At 45.4% G+C, this 21,896-nt stretch overlaps 1 protein-coding gene across 1 annotated transcript in view; it reads right to left on the reverse strand.

The window, feature by feature from the left end:
- AGBL1 (AGBL carboxypeptidase 1) overlaps nucleotides 1–20,857 on the reverse strand; it is a 727,538-nt gene extending 706,681 nt beyond the window's left edge. Inside the window, exon 1 of the mRNA XM_004774140.2 lies at nucleotides 20,495–20,857. Within this exon, the coding sequence (XP_004774197.2) occupies nucleotides 20,495–20,545 (51 nt within the window). The 5' untranslated portion in view covers nucleotides 20,546–20,857. The remainder of the gene's footprint in view (nucleotides 1–20,494) is intronic.
- Between the last annotated feature and the right edge of the window lie 1,039 nt (nucleotides 20,858–21,896).

Here is a 21,896-nt window from a genome sequence, read left to right on the forward strand (position 1 = left end):
TTCAAGGGTTCAACAATTCCTCAGGCCCCAGGAACGCATCAAAGCAAATCACATTGATTACTGCCAATTGGTTCTCAGGGCTCGGCAGCACATTGCCAGAGGGGAGCGAGGAGCAGATGGCTCAGGAGAGAAAATGTCCTGAGACTCACTGGCCTGATTCTTCTATGAGCAACTCCAAGAATTAGCAAGGACAGTATCACCATCTTTCTCAGAGAAAGCATTATGTGGACGAAATTACACTGTGCTCTCTGGTATGGTGCCATGTTAAATTTCAGCCTTGATTAGTAAAAAGAATAAAGTGTTGATCGAATAGAACAGGACTTGACTCTCGGTGGTATCAACGTGTTAAGCTGAGTAATTCTTTATTGGGGTGGCAGGGAGCAGGAGTCTGTGTATCCTAGGACACTTAGCATTTAGCAGCATTGGGATCTAAGCATTATAGGATGTTGAGCCAATGGCATCCCCGCCATTGTGACAACCAATATAGTCTCCAGGCATTGCCAATTGTCCCCTGGGGGAGGGGGGCACAAAATTTTCCTGGTGGATGACCACTGGAATCGAGTGAAAAGACATGGGTTTCCCCCAAATGGAGGTTTCCTGGCTTGATTAGGCCCCTAGATAGGTCCAGAGATCTTCTACGTTGTATCAGCCTTCCATCTTCATGACCCCCAGCATACCATGCATGAAAATTGCTTTGCCCACGGGTACTTTGAGTACATCCAAATGCATTTTTGTTCTGAGCAATGGGGAATGTAGCTCTCCTAAAAACAATTCAATGAACCAAATCTTACAAAGATCAAGCACTTGTAATGTAAGCACCACATTCATGAATATCGAACAATCTTGTTCTCTGCATATCCAAGCGCTCGACAAAACCGAACACTAGCTCACAAGACACAGGAGAAGTTACCCACGCATCAGACTGAACACACATTTATTTGTGAATTATTACTCATATACATTTTGTCTCTGTGCCATTCTCAGAATTAAATGACAGCATGGGGAGCAAGACATTTGGAGGTAAAGAGAAAAATGATTCTCAGATGAGACGGAAGAAACCGGAGGGCTGACTTGGCAGGTCATTCTGTAAAGACCACATATTCCATGTGACGTGTAAGTCACACCAAATAAAACCATATCTATAAAACTAACTCACTTTCACAAACTTGTTGAATCAGGCCTGAGGACTGACTATATTCCAAGAGACAGAGAGAGCCATAAAAATTACTGATATTGGCTGGTCTAGAAGGGAATAAGAGACACCAGATGCTCGGTCGCACCTGCACTCTATCTAGATCTTGGGGGATCATTTCATCAGGCAGAGGCATCTGCATTCAAAGAAAATCAGGGCGCCTGGCTGGCTCAGTCAGCAGAGCGCACAACTCTTGTTCTTGGGATTGTAGGAGTGAGCCTCGTGTTGGGTGTAGAGATGACTTTAAAAAAAAAATAAAATATTTTTTAAAACAAAACAGCAAGAAACAGAGACTGTCAGCCCTACCCTTGGGAAAGGCAAAGGATCACACTGGAACTAGTATGTGCTCGGTAAAGCTCTCCCCTTTCTGTCTCTCTGGTCTCCTCCTCTTGTACCCCCTTCTCCTCAGCCTCACCTTCTTCCTCCTCCACTATTAGGATAATGATCGCCGTTATCATCATTATGTATACATGGACTTAAACTGGTTTTACGCTAGAAGCAAAGAGCCCCATGGTCCCAATTCCTCAGGAATTTTCAGAATGTTCGTTTAACTAAAAGAGGGGTGTGCCTTCACGAGCCTCAAGGATGACAATTTTCTTAATTTAATTATGGGAGAAATTACTGACAACACTTACCGACCTCAAATTCTAGGCACCCTGGGGTTCACTAGTTTAGGTGAATTCAGTAGGAGATGCCAAATCCTAACATTCGGGAATTAAAGGAAGCCCAAGATTGGGATAAAATATCTGTTACCAGCAGTTGAACAAAGAATCAGGAAGAGTGACCCTAGTGAAACTTAGAATACAGCTGAAATTCTATATTTCTTTTGAAGATTTTGTTTATTTACTGGACAGAGAGAGACACAGTGAGAGAGGAAACACAAGCAGGGGGAGTGGGAGAGGGAGAAGCAGGCTTCCCACTGAACAGGGAGCCCGATGCGGGACTCGATCCCTGGACCCTGGGATCATAACCTGAGCCGAAGGCAGCTGCTTGATGACTGAGCCACCCAGGTGCCCCTAGATTTTATTTATTTACTTATTTGAGAGAGAGAGAGAGAGCACGCATGAGCAGTGGGAGGAGCAGAGGGAGAGGGAGAAGCAGGATCTCCAGGCAGGAAGCCTGGAGAGGGACTCGATCCCAGGACCCTGGGATCATGACCTGAGCTGAAGGCAGAGGCTTAGCTGACAGAGCTCCCCAATGCCCCAACAGCTGTAATTCTAGAGGAAACTCAAAGCTCCACTCCTGAGTGTATCCAACATGTGCAGAAGTGAGAGAAGTCTGAAAGCAGGACGGCAGGTTGGGACAGCTCAGTGCGGGCTCTGATATCTTCCAGAAAGATCACGGGAAGGAAAATTTTCTAGGCTCCTCCTGTGAAAGCCTCAATGTCCCAGGATAAATTGGTGAGCCCTTGGTCAATGGGGAAAAGGCATCTGAACGAGAAATTCATGTTCTCAGGAGAAGAGCATCCTACAGCTGCTACTTGGGGTTGACCCCTCTTGAGGAGGAGACGCTGGGGCACAAGGTAGGCTGTGCTGGGCTGCTCAAGGAGAGGGTGTCTACCTTCTATGAAAGGCTCCTTTTTCCAAGAAGACTGGAAGGACTAAAGCACTAGATTCTCATTTCTTGTCACCGTGGCTACATCTCAGATAAGGTGTTTTCATAATATTAGGCACCCTAACGGACAAATTTAATTCCTCCATCTTGAAGCCAGTACTAAGTCTAATAAATGTATGACCTTAAAAAAAAATGATAACTCATACACATCTTCTCCCCAACACTCCTGTCATGCAAAGAGAGAATCATGGGATAAGATGCTTTTACCCAACAAACTGCCTAATCCAGGATTCTCTGGAAAGGTCAGAAACCCCCTACTGAGACAATATTACCTGGATTTGGTGCCACAGGAAACATAGCATTAAATATCACTGAATCACATGGAGAAAAATGTTTCTTCTCCGTAAAGTGTATATTCTTATTTTGGGAAATGTCTGTTAAAGTCTTAGTTGTTAATGTATTTCCAATTCCTCTCCAACAGCTGCTGGTCTTTTTGGAAAAGACAGGTCGCAGGCTGAGAGAGTCCACAGGTAACCGTGTTTCCTTGACTTTGATGGCATTGTGTTATTTATAATTAAATTTATTTTTGCGACCACTTCCTATTTGTGCTAAAAGCTACTGCTATATTTATGGTTGCATGTAAAGTGCCACCTGCAGTGAAGGCAAAATGAATACATTTACTGGAAAGAAACCATGTTACATAAACAATAGTGTTGAGTAACAGTATTGCAGATCTAAGTGTATGAAAAAAATAAGCATGGATCCGGCACATGCAAATAACTAGAGTGGAGGAAAAACTGACCTCGTTCCTATTCTTTATTTTATTTTTTTCAAGATTTTATTTATTTGTTTGACAAAGAGAGACTCAGCAAAAAGAGAGAACACAAGCAGGAGGAGTGGGAGAGGGAGAAGTAGGCTCCCTGCTGAGCAGGCAGCCTGACTTGGGGCTTGATCCCAGGACCCTGGGATCATGACCTGAGCCGAAGGCAGAGGCTTTAACCCACTGAGCCATCCACTGGCTCATTAACTCATTAAATGATTTAAAAAAAATTTTTTTTGAAGATTTTATTTGTTTGACAGATCACAGGCAGAGAGGCAGGCAGAGAGGGAGAAGCAGGCTCCCCGCTGAGCAGAGAGCCCCATGTGGACCTCAATCCCAGGACCCTGAGATCATGACTGGAGCCAAAGGCAGACACCGTATGACTGAGCCACCCACGTGCTCCATCTACTCCTTATTTTATTTTATTATTTTTTTAAAAGATTTTATTTATTTATTTGACGGAGAGAGACAGAGATCACAAGTAGCAGAGAGGCAGAGAGAGGGAGGGGGAAGCAGGCTCCCCGCTGAGCAGAAAGCCCGATGTGGGGCTCAATCCCAGGACTCCGGAATCATGACCAGAGCCGAAGGCAAACGCTTAACTGACTGAGCCATCCAGGTGCCCCTATTCCTTATTTTAAAGATGAGGAACTATGCCTCGGAGTGTTCAAGCCTTTGTCCAGATCACACAGTTGTTTAGCAGCAAAGGTAGGATTCAAACTTAGGTCTCCTGATGTCCTGTCTTATCAGTCATCATGCATCATAGATGATGCTGGTGGGTCTCCTGGGTCTCCCCCTCAGGACTGAGGCACACCTCTCCCCCACTCCCACCCAGAGGGAACCTTACTCATTGGCCCCTCTCATTCATCCCCCTCTGGGAATTGAGATGAGCTAGAGAGTCTCTAAGGACATGTCCCATATCTGGAAACAGCCTGTGTCCAACAATGGGTCCCCAGTGCTGGGGCAGAGGCATAAAGTCCCACCCACGCGCTAAACAACAGGACAATTTCTAAAGGACCTTCTGAGTTCCAGAACTCCCTGAGAGATCAGCTGGAAATTTTGCTGTGACTACACTGGGGGTTGGACTTGTCCCTCTGTCTGATCCTGTTTCCTTGTTTCCCCCAATGTGTGGACCCCAGACACGCTCCAGGAAACCTCCTGCAAGATCTCTGTCTTCAAATCTATCTCCCAGGGAGCTTATAAAACATCATGTTTCCTATTTTAAAGGAAAACATAAAGTTACTTATCAGAATACCATATCATTAAAGGGAATAGTGCAAAGGCAAGTAAATAGAATACTTGAATTAGTTGTGACCAGATTAGAATTGATAACTCATTGCCAAAGTCTGCTATAAAGCTTAAATAGCAAAGGAACCAAATGGAGCATAATAGATAACATAAACGAGTTTGAGAAGATTTTTTGATCAGAAATAAATCATCGGACCGCAAACGAGAACTGCAACTTCAAACACAACATCAGCTGTAGATTAAGTTCTACCTTTTGAAGTGGCAATTGCAAATACAAAGATTTGGTTATTTGAATGTTTGTCTCCATCAGACAGTGATTTCCTAATATTGTTTTAAAGATATACTATTTTAAAAGAACTTCCGATGTAATTCTGAAAATGCAAAATGAAATAGAACATAAGGAAGTTTCCTCACCTGACAACCTCAACAAACAATCAAATACTTCTAGTTTTTTGGGGGAGCACAGACTTGAGTCAGGCACTGTGGCTGTTTTCAAGGAATGGAGAGCATCTTGATGGTTGGGGACTCTCTATCACGCTCCCTTTAAAGACCACTGCTTCATTCTGTCCTACCCTGCCAGAACTTCAGCTAAATGTAAGCTTTGACCTTCTCACTCTGTCTTCTTTGGCTCCTACCTGCCCTTCTGCATGTTCAATTCTTTAGACCTTTTGTGCTAAGTTCTGGATAATTGCTAATGACCTGAATTTCAATTCTTTCTTTACTCAAGTCTCATCTGCAGTTGAACCTCCCTCCCCCATTGAGTTCTTCATTTTGTAATTGAAATTATTATTTTTCAGTTCAAGAATTTCCACTTGGTTCCTTTTCAGATCTTCATATATCACTTTTGATGGATTATAGTTCACTGCCAAATTTTTTACACTTGCCCTTACTCTCTCTGGATATAGTAACCAAAGCTCCCTTACATTCTGGGTCTGGTAATTCCAGTTTCTGGAGCCCTGGTGGGTCTAACTCTGTCGTGTTATTTCTGCTGGTATTTACTTATACTGATTTATTTCCCTTGTGCCTAGTTTTCAAATTATTGGTAGAACTGATGCAAGACCTCGTGTGACATTTTCTTTCACTAACGAGATTTTAATTGGTACTTCCAGCCATACAGGGGCTCTAGAAATCTGAGACCACCTGTTCAATTCTGAAGATATTTCTGGGCCACCAAGATAAGGTAAAGAATGGCTCGACGTGAAAATTAGATAATGTCTAGTTCACTTTTACTTTTAGGAAGCAGGCCATTGGGTATTAGCTCAAAAGCAAGGAGTAGTTGGCCAGGGTCCCCATTCTCGGCAAGTCCTATGTCTTAACTCTTGTTGTTCTAGGTGTGCAGAGCTACAGAATATATACACAACTCGGTCTTTCCAACCACACCTTCCAAAACAGTAAATGACTCCCAAGACAGAAGAGCCACAATTTTGCTCATCTCTCTGAGTTGCCCACCTCTCCTGACCTCAATACATTAAGTGTTCATTACCTTATTAGAATATTAAAACTCTTTAGAAAAAGTATTCCTATTTTATCCACACTTTTTAACTGGGTCCAGTGCAAGGGTTGTTCTGAATTATCTAATCTATTCCTTAGGAGAAGTTCATGGAAGGTTAGAGATTGTTTGAGATTCCCCTTCTTCCAGAAATATACGGGGTATGTTGTTATCTCTTCACTTTTAATAATGCCGTATAATCACTTGTTCCTATGTCGACCTGAGCAATCACATGGCACAGATTCTTATTCAAACTGTAGGCAAATCCTCTAAGATTTACGTGCTTGGTTAAAGTGTATACACAGGCTTGTCTAGGGAGAGGGTCTGCAACTTTCAGGAAATTCTCAAATGTATATCTGATTCCTCTTCGTGCTGTGTGTTCTCCAAGGACAATGACCAGGTCATATTTATTTTGGGATTCCCAATGCCTAATAAAAGTTTATTGAATAGACAAAGAACATCTAGAATACTAATATTTATAAAAAAGCAAAGAACAGATGATTTGAGAGTACAGAGGCTTGCAGGTTCAGAGGAGGGAGAGCTATCTACTCGGGTTATCAGAGAAGGGTGGTTTTTTTTGGTTTTTGGTTTTTGGGGTTTGGTTTGTTTTTGGTTTTGTTTTGTTTTGTTTGGAAGGAAATTAACATTTCAGTTGATCCAGCAAAGGTATTTGTGATTTTCACAAGCATAGATCAGGAATGAAAGATATAGGACTAAGTCATGATTTGGAAGTAAGGATATTGTGCCCAGGGGTGCCGGGGTGGCTCAGTTGGTTGAGTGTCTGACTTTGGCTCAGGTCATGATCTCAGGGTCCTGGAATCAAGCCCCATAATGAGCTCTCCACTTAAAGAGTCTGCTTCTCTCTCTCTCTCACTCTCCCTCTCCTTCTGTCCCTCCCCCTGCTTGTGCTCTCTTTCTCTCTCAAATAAATGAATAAAAATCTTAAAAAAAAATAAAGAATATTATGCCCAGTTTGGAGACATGAGGGAAATGACTTAATTGGACAGAGTTGTGGGGTTTCTCTTGTGCAATCAGAACTTGCCTCTACTGATCTGACTTTGGAGAGCTCCATGCCATGAAACAGACCCAAATAAACACTTTCGAAAAGTGAAACCTGAAATTATTTGCAAAAGTTTGTTCATGCATTTATCTGGGGAAAGTGTCTTTAGACTTCAATGCCATCAAAAAGTGAACTGTGATACCCTGCTTCCAGGAATTAAAAAAAGAAAGAAAGAAAGAAAGAAAGAAAGAAAGAAAGAAAGAAAAGAAAGAAAGAAAGAAAGAAAGATTGAGAATCACTGCCCTTTAGTTTTTTAAAAAAAGACTACATACAAATTAACAAAGGTGCATAGGTATAGCTGAACATACTACAGCTGCTGAGTCTTCTGATCTCCCTCCAGAGACTTGGAGTGATGCTAATAATGTGTTCTCAGCCAGTCACACCAGGATAGAATGGTCCATGGAGCAGAGGGGGACAGGTGTGACCACAGCATTCTGGATCTCATTCTTCCTGACATTAGTCGTTAGCATTTGGAAGACTTTCAACAGGATAGTGCCTGGCTGATAATATTCTGAGAATCTTGCCACCCATTACCTAGTACAGGCTCTGGCACAAGAGAGTTGTTTAATAAATGAATGAACCATAACAAGAGAGTCATAATATAGCAAAGAAGCAGATGATATTGCTGGGAAAATCTCCTAGCACTGAAGTCTGAAAACCATCAAAACATAGAGGATGCTGGCCCAGGGGATTCAAGTCTAACAGAAAATCAGTGGCAGCATCCAAAATCAACTCTGGCCTCCTGAAATCCAGCCAAGAAACCTTTTTGCGTTCATTTTAAAGAAACATTTATGTCAAATGTAAAGCTTCCAAATATTATGAAGCAGAACTCTATTGGATGCTACAGAACTGGGATCTTCCAGGAAAGAAATGTGAAAAACATAAATTTAACTCTTTTGCCACATACTGGTGAAGTGTGGTTTTGGAAGGGCAGCTCTTTGAAAGTAGGAACACTTAAGAAAAGAGAAGGGAACAGGGTTAAATTGAAACATCATTAGGTGTAAAAGGAAGACCCTGGGGGAGAAATGTCTCATGGACAAAAATAATCCATGAAAATTGAGAAGAGCACTTGTCATGATTGTTGAATCACTCTATCATACACCGGAAACCAATATAACAGTGCCTACAAAAACGGTAATAATAATCACCCATGAAAGAAGAGTTTGGTGAAGTTGACTACTGAAACGTAACATATCTAATATCAAACAAGAAAAAACATAGAGTCAAATTCAAGTGAAACCCTAGAAGAAAATGCACTTCTCTTTATTTATATTATGGCACATCCATATACTAAACTACTATATAATTACCACAAAATATTGAGCTGGGTCTATTATGTGTTGGCTTGAAAGATGCTCAGCTATACAGATGTGTAGGAAAAACAAACTGAACAACAGGGGGTTAAAATGATACAGACATAGTTACATAGTTGTAGAAACATACATATTGCCGCATGTATATAACCATCTAAAAAAATTGAGGGCAGACCCTTGCGGGGTTATCTTTTGGAGCAGGACTTGATGCGGGAGGGGGGAGGGTTACTCCCTATAATTTATATCTATGTGTTCATTAAATGTTTATAAGAATGAGCCTAATGGGTGTCTGGGTGGCTCAGTGGGTTAAGCCTCTGCCTTTGGCTCAGGTCATGATCTCAGGGTCCTGGGATCGAGCCCCGCATTGGGCTCTCTGCTCAGCGGGGAGCCTGCTTCCCTCTCTCTCTCTCTCTCTCTCTCTCTCTGCCTACTTGTGATCTCTCTTTCTCTGTGTCAAATAAATAAATAAAATCTTTAAAAAAAAAAAGAATGAGCCTACATTACTTTTTTCATTTGATATTATTTAAGTATGGTTGATACACACTGTTACCTAAGTTTCAGGTCTAAAACATAGTGATACAGCCATTCTATACATTACCCAATGCTCTCGACATTCAGCATAGTGACCATCTGTCACCATACAACATTATTACACTGTCATGGATTCTATTCCCTATGCTGTACCTTTCATCTCCATGACTTAAGCTTATTTTATAACTGGAAGTTTATACCTCTTAATACCCTTCAACTCCATCCCTCTTGTAATACCTCTTCAATCAGGAAAAAAAATGTCTAGTGGTAACAAGGACAGATCAAAGGAGAAGAGATGCTTTACCTGATTAAGAAATAGCGGTTAATTAATAGCAGTCTGGAGCCCGGCTGTGCCTGGGTTCAAATCCTGATTCTGCTACTTACAGGGAGCAAGCGCCTTGTGTTCCTCATCTGTAAAATGAGGATAATAATTGTACCCCACTAGGAGTCTTGTGAGGTTGCCTGAAAACATACATGTAAAGTGCTTAGAATAATTCTTGGCATATAGTAAGAGCTCAGCAAATGTGGGAGCGGCTTGCAGCAAAAAACACTCCTTCAATTTTTATACCCATTTTTCTTCAAATATTATCATCATCTTTCTTTCTTCCTCAGTCCAAAATTTTAGCTTGTCATTTGGGAATCTTTTTCTTTTTAAGATTTTATTTATTTGAGGGAGAGACAGTGAGAGAGAGCATGAGAGAGGAGAAGGTTGGCGGGAGAAGCAGACTTTCTGTGGAGCTGGGAGCCTGAGGCGGGACTCGATCCTGAGACTCTGGGATCATGACCTGAGCCAAAGGCTGTTGCTTAACCAACTGAGCCACCCAGGTGCCCCTGGGGAATCTTTTTTCTTTAGAACATTACATATTTATGTATAAATATATAGATATAGATAGATAGGTAGATATGTATGTATGATATATACCAGTATACATGAGGATGTATAATATATATTTTATGATTTAATAGTGAAAGTCAAGGAGAAAAGGTGATTTGCTCATAACCTCTTTCTATTATGAAAAGTGAAAGATACCTGTATTGTCATAGGAACTAGTTGCATTAATTTGAGTCTTTAGAGGGACGGGATAAGGATGATTAGTATTCAGAAATGCAGGGCATTGAACTGTACTGATCGGTGGGATCCAGAGATTAGAGATGTTAACGCCACTTGGGTTTGTTTGGGGTTTTTTTTTCCGGCAGGATAGGGAGAGAATTCATTACTGACATTTATTGCAGATGCTGCCTTCTCCCCAAGTCCCTGAGGGAAAGCTTCATCAGATACCCCAACTGTGAAATCTGACCTTGCCTTTCATCTGAAACCTGAGACTAATGCCATCCTTATCACCACCTGGCATCCTGATCAGAAGCAGAATGGCTCTCTTGACCTCTAGGAAGAAACTTCTACTAAACCTCCATGTCTGCTTCTTATATTCTTTCTCCTTATTAAGGACCAGAATTCATATCTACTCCAGACCAGCGGACAGGCGGTGGAGTCATCAGCTAGTAGAATTCACTGAATAGAGGAATGACTCTAGGTCTCCCAAGGAGTGACCTTTGCAGCCACTCAGATCAGAATAGTTTCAGCATGCCAGAGGTTGTTTCCAGACCAGGGGAAATTCGACCTTCACAGACTCACATGATTTAACATAGCATTGGCCTATGACTGTCATTTCCCAAATGTGTTCCATGTTTCCCTAATGTCCTGTGAGATACAAGTGGGATTTTGCCATAAAAATTATCTCGTCCCCAAAACAGTTTGAAAATGTTACATATTAAATCCCCAACTTAACATACCATGTACCTTTAATTATTTGATTAACAAATATTTATTGAGCACCTACTATGATTTAGACAGTGCTTTAGGTAGTAGAGACAAGAAGTGAACAAGACACATGAGATTCCTACCCTGATGGAAGATGGAAGGGAGGACACAAAGAATATTATTATTCAGGGAATATAAGCTCTTTTTTCCCCCTAAAGATTTTATTTATTTGTCAGAGAGAGAGAGAGAGAGTCCAAGCAGAGGGAGGGGCAGGCAGAAGGTGAAGCAGGCTCCTCTCTGAGCCGAGAGCCCAATGGGGAACTCGATCCCAAAACCCTGGGACCATAACCCCAGCTGAAGGCAGAGGCTTAACCAACTGAGCCACCCAGGCGCCCCAGAGAATAGAAGTTCCATGTAGAGAGTCAAACCACAGAGAGGGCAGCTCTTTGAAAAACAGACATTTAAACTGAGAGCTGAAAGACACAAAGAGTTGAAAAGATTTTAAGATTAATGATCTTTCAGTAAAGACCTCTAGTAAATTGATCACGACATTTCAAAACCATCGGTCCCTAAGACCCTCTGCAAGGGAAACACCTGTTGGGATCCCTGGGAAACTGGGAAATTGGTGTTCCATAGAACCTAGTTTGAGAAGTGCAGGCTTAACCATATCCTGAGCAGGTAGGGCTGTGGGATGCGAGCAACAACAACAGAACCGCCACCTGTGAGGCTGAGAATGCTGTGGAAATGACCGCGGAAGCCCATGCCCAGAGGGCTGACGGACACAGTCACTGCCTCCACCGATCCCTAGAGCAGAGAAGGTGACAGCAGCAGAAAGGACTCGGCTTCTGAACTGGGCACGTCAGGTTCTGTAAGACTCACCCCCAGAGGGACCCGGACATCCAGAGCATCATTCGATCTGCTGCCTTGGCAAGAAGGGCAGTCTAGGGGCAGAGCGGGACACCCAGGGAAGAGGAGGGGAGGTCCCCCGTGGCATTTTGCGGCTACTAACATACCAGGCTTGTGACAGAAAGCCTCCAGACCAGGGGTCGGCAAACCGCTGCCCACCGGCCAAACCCAGCCCCCTGCCTGCTTTTGCACGTAAAGATTTCCTAGAACACAGTCATGCCTGTCTACACCATCTACTTCTATATCATCCACAGCTGCAGCAGCGGCAAGATTAAGAAGTTGTGACAGAGACCCTGTGGCCCACAAATCCTCAAAAATTTGCTCCCTGGCCCTGGCCAAGTTTGCTGACCTCTGCTCTAGGCACTCATTCTTCATCCTCTTGGCCAGTCTTTCCAGCCTTGTGGGGACAGTCGCTATCCTCCCCAGGGATGCCCAGTGCCAGGCGGGGGGAGGAGGTCCTTCATTTTCCCAGCAGGCACACCTGTTCAGAACCTTCTCGATGCCCTTCCTTGCCCTCAGAGAGTCAATATAGCTGGCGACTGACACCCAGCAATACCACTGATGTCAGAGTCCGTCACTCAAATCCCAGCGATGCCCCCGCTCTCACTTTGTGACAGAGGGAAACTTGTCAAGCTCTCCAATCTTTCAGTGCTTTAAAATGAGGATAAGGATACTGCCTGCCTCTTAGGGTTGCTGCAAGGATTAAATGAGAAAAGGCATTTGAGGAATGAATTTGCATGGCTCCCAACTGTTCAATAGAAGTTAGTTATTATTTGAACTAGTACCATGAGAGGCATCACACAGGGGGGGCCAAACCCACAGAACAGGAAGCTGACAAGGTCCCTCCCCGCAAAACATCTCAAGTCACCTCCAGCATGCGCACCGATACTCACAAAAACACGTACTAGAATGTTCCCAGCAGCAATGTTTGTTAGAACCCAGAAAAGGAAACTATCCCTGATACCATCAACTCTAGAAAGGACAGATAAATCATGGTCTATTCCTACAACAAGCCATGGTCTGCAGCACGGAGAACGGGAATGATCTCCAACATAGAGGAAGCTCACAGGGCTGAGTCAGATGAGCGAGACACAAAGCAGGCTGGCAGCAGGGTTCCATTGATGTAAGTACAGAGGGTGTAGGACTCATCTGTGGTGTAGAAACCAGGCTGCGTGGCTAGCTGCTAGCTAGCATCTACACTGCGAGAACAGTGACTGAAGGGAGAGAAGGGGGTGTTCTGGGATGCTGAGAGTTCCCCGTTACTCCATCTGGGTCCTAGTGACAGCAATGGATTCAGTTTGCAAAAATTTATTTAAAAAAGGAAAGAAAGTGGGGAGGGAAGAAAGAGGGGAGGCAGGGAAGGAAAGAAAAAATATGTATTGAGTACATACTCCCCATGATGCTGTTTGTTTCCATGTCCTTCGTTCCACTTATTGTTTCGTTCCCAGAAGCTCTTCTATTATTAATCTCTGCCTCATCCTACACACCCATGACAGCCTGGTTTGGAGATCTATCACTTTGAAGTAATATTCGCTCCGTGGAAAAGTACAGATCCCACAGACCCCCCAACTTCCTTCATTTCAGGTTTAGCAAAAAGGATCTGGAGGTGACCCCCGAGAAGATGCATTTCTCTGTGCCCATTTCTGAAAGATGAAGAGACCCCCCACCCCACCCCCAGCCGTACTCAGAGCTGCCCGTGCCACTCTTACAGACTCAGTAATTGGTAACACAGACCAGATTCCCCTCCTGGGTTCCATACTTCCCCAGTTCCCAGGGCTCAGACTGAGACCGTTCAGCTTTTGTAAGAATGCGTCCATGTGGAAACATCACGCTAGGTGAAGTAAGCCAGACTCAAAGGACAAGTACTGTGCGATTTCCATTCAAATGAAGAACCTGGAACAGTCGAATTCAGAGACAGAAAGTAGAAGGCTGATGGCCAAGGGCTGGGGGAAGGGGAGAGGGAAATCAGTGTTTAATGGGCACCAAGTTTCAGTGTGGGGACTTGAAAAAGTTCTGGCGATGGATGGTGGTGACGGTCACTCGACAGTGTGAAATTGTTTAACGCCACTGATCTCTACACTTAGGAATTATTAAAATGGTGAATTTCACACAACAAATACTTTACCACAATTTTTTTTTTAAAGCGGCTCCAGTTTTAGTAACAATAAATTGTGGAGTAAATGTTGCCAGGTTACAGATTCCTACTGTGGGTACGGGTCTCTAAGTTGGCCATTTGCTTCAACATGTGACCAGTAATGCGAATTTTTTTTTTAATCAGAAACATTTCTGTGTGACCTTATTTTAAACTACCCCACTTGTTTTGTTTGTTAGTTTCGAGTTTTTATTTAAATTCTAGTTAGTTAACATATCGTGGAATATTGGTTTCAGGAGTAGAATTTAGTGATCAACATTCAGTGTTCATTACACCGAGTGCCCTCCTTCGTCCCCATCACCCATCTAGCCTTCCCCCACCTGCCTCCCTCCACCAACCCTCAGTTGGTTCTCTAAGGTTAAGAGTCTCTTATGGTTTGCCTCTCTTTCTTTTCTTTTTCCTTCCCCTATGTTCATCTGTTTTGTTACTTAAATTCCACATATGAGTGAAATCATATGGTATTTGTGTTTCTCTGACTGACTTCTTTCACTTGGTATAATACACTACAGTTCCATCCATGTCCTTGCGAATGGCAACGTTTCATTCTTTTGATGGCTGCGTAATACTCCACTGCAGTTATATACACCACATCTTCTCTATCCATTCATCAGTTGATGGACTTTGGGGCTCTTTCCATAATTTGACTATTGTTGATAAGGCTGTTGATCTGGGTGCAGGTGCCCCTTCGAATCAGTGTTTTCATAGAGGATAGGACTTTTCAACTCAACGCTGGTCTTTGAGTATACCATGTTATCAGAGCCACTTTGACACAAGAACATTTGAATGCTGCTTCTCAAATAATTTGTTTCTTCCAAATAAAAAAAAAAGGGAAGAAAAAGAGAAAATGTTTAAAACAGTGTTCCTCCCCCAAACCCTGAGCCTCCATTCATCCCAGGCTTTCCCCCTGAGGTGGGATTAGGAATGGGGAGAGGCTCAGTTTGGGGTGAAGTGTAGGGTTGAAAAAAGAAAATGGAAAGGTCTGCAGGTTAGGGCTGGAGGCTGGGGCAGGGGTAGGAATAAGATGAGAACAGAAGGCAGGTCAGAGATGGGGTGGTTATGGGGAACATGTCACATTACCTGACAAGAAAAAAACGGATGCGATCATGTCAAAAGACCCCCCTGTCCAAATTTCTTTAGAACTCTTGTCTTGGCTGACTCGCCTATGGCCCCCACCACCTGGATTTAGAGACAGGAAGCCATTCCCAAGGACCTGGTTAGATCTGAAGCTTGCACTCAAGATTTTCCAACATTTAGGCAAACTTCCATTTCTATTTCCTTTCTTCCCCTTCATAAACTTCCAGTTTTACTCAAATTTAGTGCCATGGCAATTCCTGAAACCTCTCCACACTCTCCTGACATGAGGAAGATCACTGCGTACTCTCCCTAATGTGGGAACCACCCCTTTCCCTGCTGAAATCTGACCCATTTTCTGAGGCCTTCTCTGAACCTCCAGCCAGGAGGAGTTTCTTCTCCCAACTTCCGTAGAGTTTGCTTTTGATATTTACATTTACCATTGCATTCGTCACATGCAGACTTGCTCTACAAACCTTTTCATTCCTTACCTTTTCACGTGAATGCTACGTTTTCATGAGAGCGGGGACTGTGCTTAATTACAGTAATTATTAGCTATTGGGTGCATACCACCATGCTCATATTTTACATGCATTTTTATCTAAACCTATAATAAGCCCATGAGTCAGTACTATAATTCTTGTTTCACAGATTAAAAAAAAAAATTTCAGTAAAGAATAGTTTAGTAGTTTGTCCTGGGGCACAAAAGTTTTGAATGACTGAGCCAAGAGGCAAAGACCTTCTCAATACATCATCCTACCAAATAGTCTCCTCTGATCTCTGAGCAAATAGAAGCTATTGATGGATGGATGGATGGATGGATGGACATATAGAAGGAAGGATGGATAGATGGGTCGAGAGATGGACAGAGGGATGGATATTGAAAATATCTAATTTACCCAAATCAAAAGTGTTATCTTCCCTTATCAAGAGTTATTTATCCACATAACAAATAAGATATGGAAGGTTTTAGTTCTAAATAAGCTTCTCTCTTTCATTCAGAACCCACATCCCCTCAACCTTCAGGTTCTATCAGGCCAAGGTCGTGCCCTCAAAATAAAGAATGAGTGGGCATTCCCTAGGTCATGTAAGAACCACAAACCACTGGAAGGACTTCGGATTGACAAGATCCACTTCCTATCCTTCCTCTAGGGATCTTCTAGGTTTCTCTCATGAACCCTTGGGAGTCAGTGGTCTCGTCTATAAGAGAGAAAAACCACACCTCCCTCACAGGTGGCAGAGAGAGGTGTGAAGTCACGAGCGAAAAACTTGGCATAGAGAGGACCCTTAATAGATGTTCGTTTTGTTCCAATCTCTAATTCCGAAGAACTTAAGGAACAGTGACAGCAACGGGTCCTGGAAGAACAAAGCACCAAATAAAGGCTTCTCCCCACTCCAAGCTCAACATCCGCCTCCACGCCTCCATTCCCTTCATTCTCCAGTTTGACTGGCACCAACTCACTCCTCAGACACTGACAGAGGCTAACTCTTGCCAATTCTGTCCCTTTCTCATTTGGCACTTGTCCTTAGGGGATTTTCTTTTTCTTTGCTTCTACTGATGCTTGAAATTAAAACAGACTTCAGTTTCTGTTCCCGTTTGTGTTGAGGCTGAAATAGGGCTCTGCAAATCCCTCCATCTCAGACTCCCCAAGAGAGCATTTCTGTGATCTCTAAAGGTCTACACGGTGCTTTCTACCTAAAGTCCTCTTGATTTGTCCAAACCTTTTTGTTTATGTCCAGGGGGAAGTCTCAGTTTCCACTCCACCTGGCCCTATGGATGTCCAATACATGGATATTCCCACATCCTCCATGGAGAATTCTAGAAAGGAAATTTTCAAGCAGATCTTTTAGAAACAAAACCCCTAAGCACTGTGAATGAAACATATCAATCACCGTTTTTTTCACTCATCCCCTCTTCTCAGCCCAGCGGCTGAAATCACCTGTTACTATCTTGCAAATCCTTGGAGGAAGAAGTCCAAGGGAGAGAGAAAAGTTGTTGTCCCATCTGGGTTTTCTACTACCTAAGCTTAACGCTAAATCGAGGCAGGAAGCTTCACATCCTACAGTCTGACTCTCAATCCATAATAGATAAAGTTCCTGGAGCCCAGGTCGAGAAAAAAGGAGTTCACGACGCACATTTTGGCAAAGACGCAGACTTTGGTTTCAGAGTGAGCAGCTAGAACATAAAGTAATAAAGTACAAATGCAAACAGAAAACTGTGTCCCCCTTCGCGGCTCAGAGCGCGCCAAAGCTGACCGGGTAATTATACATTTTTCATGTGTTGATAAGGGAGTTAATTGGCACACTGTGGGACGCGGGCGGGTGAGGACTCGCGGCATCGGAGCTGGCGGGGAGCCCACTTGCTGCTACCCTGGCAGCTCCCCATCTTCCCCATTAGCTCAAACCCCGCGGAGAGACGAGAGCAGGACAGACTGAGACACCTTCCCTTTTTTCCAAGTATGTCGGAGTTCACCCAGGAAGCAGAGCAGGGCAAGTTGAAGAACAGGGGAGGCAAGCGTTCCCAGCTTCTCCAGTGGGCGCTCGAGCAGGGAAATCATAAAAAGTACAGTCGTTCGAACAGTCGACTGTTCAACAGTCGTTCCCCACTGATAGTTTATAAACCCTTGTCAAATGGATTTTCTTCATCCTCGCACAAGGCCCTGAGGAACGTTATTATTGTCCCCCTTTTACAGACACAGAAACGAAGGGACTTGCCGAAGGACATACAGCTGGGAAGTGCCAGAAATGGGGACAGGATCCCGTCCTCTGTCTCTCACACCTGCTCTGGGGCCTGCCTCTCCCTCACTCAGGCCCCCGAGACGCAATCTGATTTTCTGCCTCAAACCCAAGCTGTGAGTCGGGGACTTGGAAAACGTCTGGGTGAAAATCTGATTCTCATACCTTCAGGACAGAGGTAACCTGCATTTCAACTGAGGTGGGAAAAATCATTTCCCCCTTTCCTGTTTGCGCAATGAAAGGGAAGCTGCGGAAATGGATGATTTCTTCATGACCCCTTTTATTTTGTTATTGTGTCCCAACGAGGCAGAAGGGGTGATATTCTTGGGTGAGGATTTCTACTCTCTTACCATGGGGACCTCTGTCAGCCTTGTGCTTGCTTTGTCTGTCTGTTCGCCTTCTCTCTCTCTCTCTCCTTTCCCTTGGCAATGTTCTGGGGTGCTCCCGAAAGACACAAGGAACTCACCATTCACATTCTGCTCACGTGTAACCACTGTCTTCCTCAGAGGTCTGAGAAGCAATACAAAGCCTTCTATCACCTTTGTGCACAAGGAAGGAGGGACGGCCTTGAGTTAGTAAGAGCTTTGGGATTCCCCTGTGGAAAGAATTTTGGCAAAACATTTCTCAGGAACCCAGCGTCTCCTGAGCGTCAAACCCATAGCGAAATGTCATTCCACAGAGTATCCCTGTTCTCTCTTTTTTTTTTAAGATTTTATTTATTTATCAGAGAGAGAGAGAGGGAGAGAGCAAGCACAGGCAGACAGAATGGCAGGCAGAGGCAGAGGGAGAAGCAGGCTCCCTGCCGAGCAAGGAGCCCGATGTGGGACTCGATCCCAGGACGCTGGGATCATGATCTGAGCCGAAGGCAGCTGCTCAACCAACTGAGCCACCCGGGCGTCCCGCTGTTCTCTTTTTTTAAAGTATGTCAGACCTCTGACATCCGCTGGCAAGATGGGAACGGGGCTGGTGGAGGCACTTGGAGAGGGCTGGGCCAGGAAGCCAAACCAATTCAACCGCTAGATTCTGATCAGTGAGGCGCACAGGGGAAGCATGTTCCGGTTATTTTAATGTTCTGGTTAATTGGGAAATAAGTAGGGTATATTGAACATAATTAAATCTTTCTTTGATGATTGAGAATCTTGCGTTGCCCTGGAGCGATCATTCTAAATATCAATTACAAATCCCCACTGGTGGGAAATACAGGAGATTGAACCTGCCCAAATGCAGATTTATTTTGAGGTCCACTCCCACCCCCAACCCTTCTAAAACACATTCTTGCCTTTCATACATCAGAGAGAAGGGGTCAAGAGACACCAAGTCTACCGAATATGGGAGTTCTTTGGTGGGCGTCCCAGTTTCTCTATTAGGTAGTTTCATGACCTTTGGGGAAGCTGTTATACTTCCCAGACTCGGTTTCTTTGTCTTCTGGAAAGCAGAATTTATTGGTACTTAATTTTTTTTAAAGATTTTATTTATTTATTTGACACAGAGAGATCACAAGTAGGCAGAGAGGCAGGCAGAGAAAGCAGGGAAGCAGGCTCCCCACTGAGCAGAGAGCCTGAAGTGGGGCTTGATCCCAGGACCCTGAGATCAAGACCTGAGCCGAAGGCAGAAGCTTAACCCACTGAGCCACCCAGGTGCCCCGTATTGGTACTTAAATTTTTTAGGATACAGATTTCCTTAAGGATCAGAGGAAAACTAAGACAGCTTTTCATAGAAGGGTAAGAGGAACGTCAGTACAAAACATTTACCTTCTGAACCAGGGAATGGGGTCCCAGAGCCCCTAAAGCCTGCCCCCTTATGAGGTCCGTCCATGGACTTCAGGTCTAGAATGCTGTAGCAAAAGACCTTTTCAGCTCCCGTGGGGCATCCCCTGCCCCGGGTTAAGTGCAAGCATCTACCCGAGCCTTAAAGTGAAGGTTCTGGGCCTTAGCTGCGTGTGGAGTCCCCTGAGGGAGTTTTCAAGCTTCCGGGGCTCAGGTCGCTCCCCAGACTAATCAAATCCAAATTTGGCCAAGTGGGTACCAGACGCCCCCATTTTTTAACACCCTGCAGGTGATTCTAGCACACAGACAAGTTTGCAGACTACTATTCTAGGACAAGAATTCTTCAAATCAGGAATGAACAGGATCCCCCAGAAGGAGACAGATTCCCAGGCCCCGTCCCTGGTGATTCCGATCCCTTCTGGCCACATCCCACCTGGGAAGACGCGGGCTTCGCATGCATCCTAGGCAGTCCTGCTGCAGACCCCGCTCTGGGGCCCCTGCAATAACCATGGAGCAAGAGAAGCCCACAGGAGTCCTCTCCCCTGCTCCCCTTTTGTTCCAGGCTTTTCTAGGCGTTGCTGGCAGGGCTCCTGCCAGGTCTTCATTTGTCATACAGACATTTTCTCCATCTTTCCCACCTCTAGCAAACCCAGGTCCTTCAGCCCAAGCCTCTCATCCTACCAGGTTCAATAATTTAAGCAGACACACTCATTGACACAGTCGTTGTTAATATTTAAAGATCACAGCATCACTTAGGTCAGCCTCAAGGTGAGAGCTGCTGCTGGCTCCCGGGCTCCGCTGTCCCTGGTGCCAGAGGGGACGGCGGGAGCACAGCCCCGAGGCAGGCTGGCCAGCAGAGCCCCAGCCTGCCGGGCCGCACCCCCCTCCACCTCTTCCTACCTGAAGCGTGCGCAGCAGGACCTGAAGCCCGCTGGCTTCCTGGTCGGCCATCCCCTCGCTGGGTCCCCGGGGCAGCGGCTGCCTGTGGCCAGATCGGAGCTAGAGGGAGGCAGCGGCTGCCAGGCTGACCTCGCTGCCCACCTCGCGGGAGATGGCTGCACGGTCGCTCAGCTGCACATGGTGCTGCGTGTGAAGTCACCGTGGTGCAACCCTAGACCTCGGCTCGGGTGCAAAGGCCCCCCGACTCCCACTGTGGGGATTAGGTGAGCCCCGGGCTGGGGAGGGCTGAGCATTTGGGCGCGGGGGTGGAGAGGGCACTAGCGTGAGTCACTCACCCACCTCCAGGCCCACACAGGAGCCACCCTGGACGGCTGACAGGCATTCCCAGCTGACCTGGTCAGACTCCCTGCAGAGGCTCGCTCGGCCCTCCCCGCTCGTCCCCTCCCTTTATTTTGGTCTGTTGCCGGCTCCCGGGTAACAGGAGACCCAAGAGTGCTTGCACAACTGTGCGGGCAGGGCACTGAAGCCCAGGGCCCCCTGAGGTCCCAGGCTCAGGAACTGCAACGCTGGCCCAGAGGCAAATAAGCACAGGACATCTTCTCCCAGCAGGGTCCCTTGCGCAACCTGCTAAATCTCACCGGCTCCCTGAGGGGCCGTACTGTTAGCGCCGCATCTTCATTTCACAAATGACCAAAGCGAGGTGGGGGGAACAGTTCGCAGAGAGGCAAGCTGGCCCCCGAAGCTGGGCACTCACCGTGACACCACCTGGCCTCTTGCTGCTGCAAGCACGTGATCCAGGTAATGGAGCTCCGCGAGGTGGCCTGGGCTGAGTCTCCTCGAGACCAGGGCAGGATCCATGACCTCTTTCTGGGCCTTCCCCTTGCCCGTGTCAGAAGAGTTTGACTGGCTAACTGGTCACTTAATCCTCTTCTTCATGTCAGCACCTAGGTGTCCTTTAGGGGCCGGCTTTCGGAGCGTGGTGGGGGGCATCCCCGGGGAGCTTGGTGGATAACCAACCCTCAGCCCCCAAAAGAGCTCCGGGATCAGAATCTGCATTTTCACAAGATCCCCCAGAGGATGCACAGCTGATGAACAAAATTTCCGGGGTACTAAAGTCTGGGAGGCCCCTGTTTTAACTAAATTGATTCCATCGCCAGGAGCAGCCCGTGTGTGTGTGATGTCTGACCATTTTTAATCCCACAGCGGGGGCCCAGCAGACTCACAGCACAACTTCAGTGTGTGAAATTGGAGAGTGAGCTCACTGAGGTTCATGACCGCCCAGGAGCATGGCTACACAGAAGGGACTTGGCTCGTGGCCAATACCCCGGTGCAGAGTTTGGGGGAATGCTCGTGAGCCGTCCAGGCATCCAGTTGGCAGCTGCCCGAGCACGTTGGGGTGACA

Source organism: Mustela putorius, unplaced genomic scaffold, assembly GCF_011764305.1.
Source record: "Mustela putorius furo isolate JIRA1106 unplaced genomic scaffold, ASM1176430v1.1 tig00003875_pilon_pilon_pilon, whole genome shotgun sequence".
Lineage (NCBI taxonomy): Eukaryota > Metazoa > Chordata > Mammalia > Carnivora > Mustelidae > Mustela > Mustela putorius.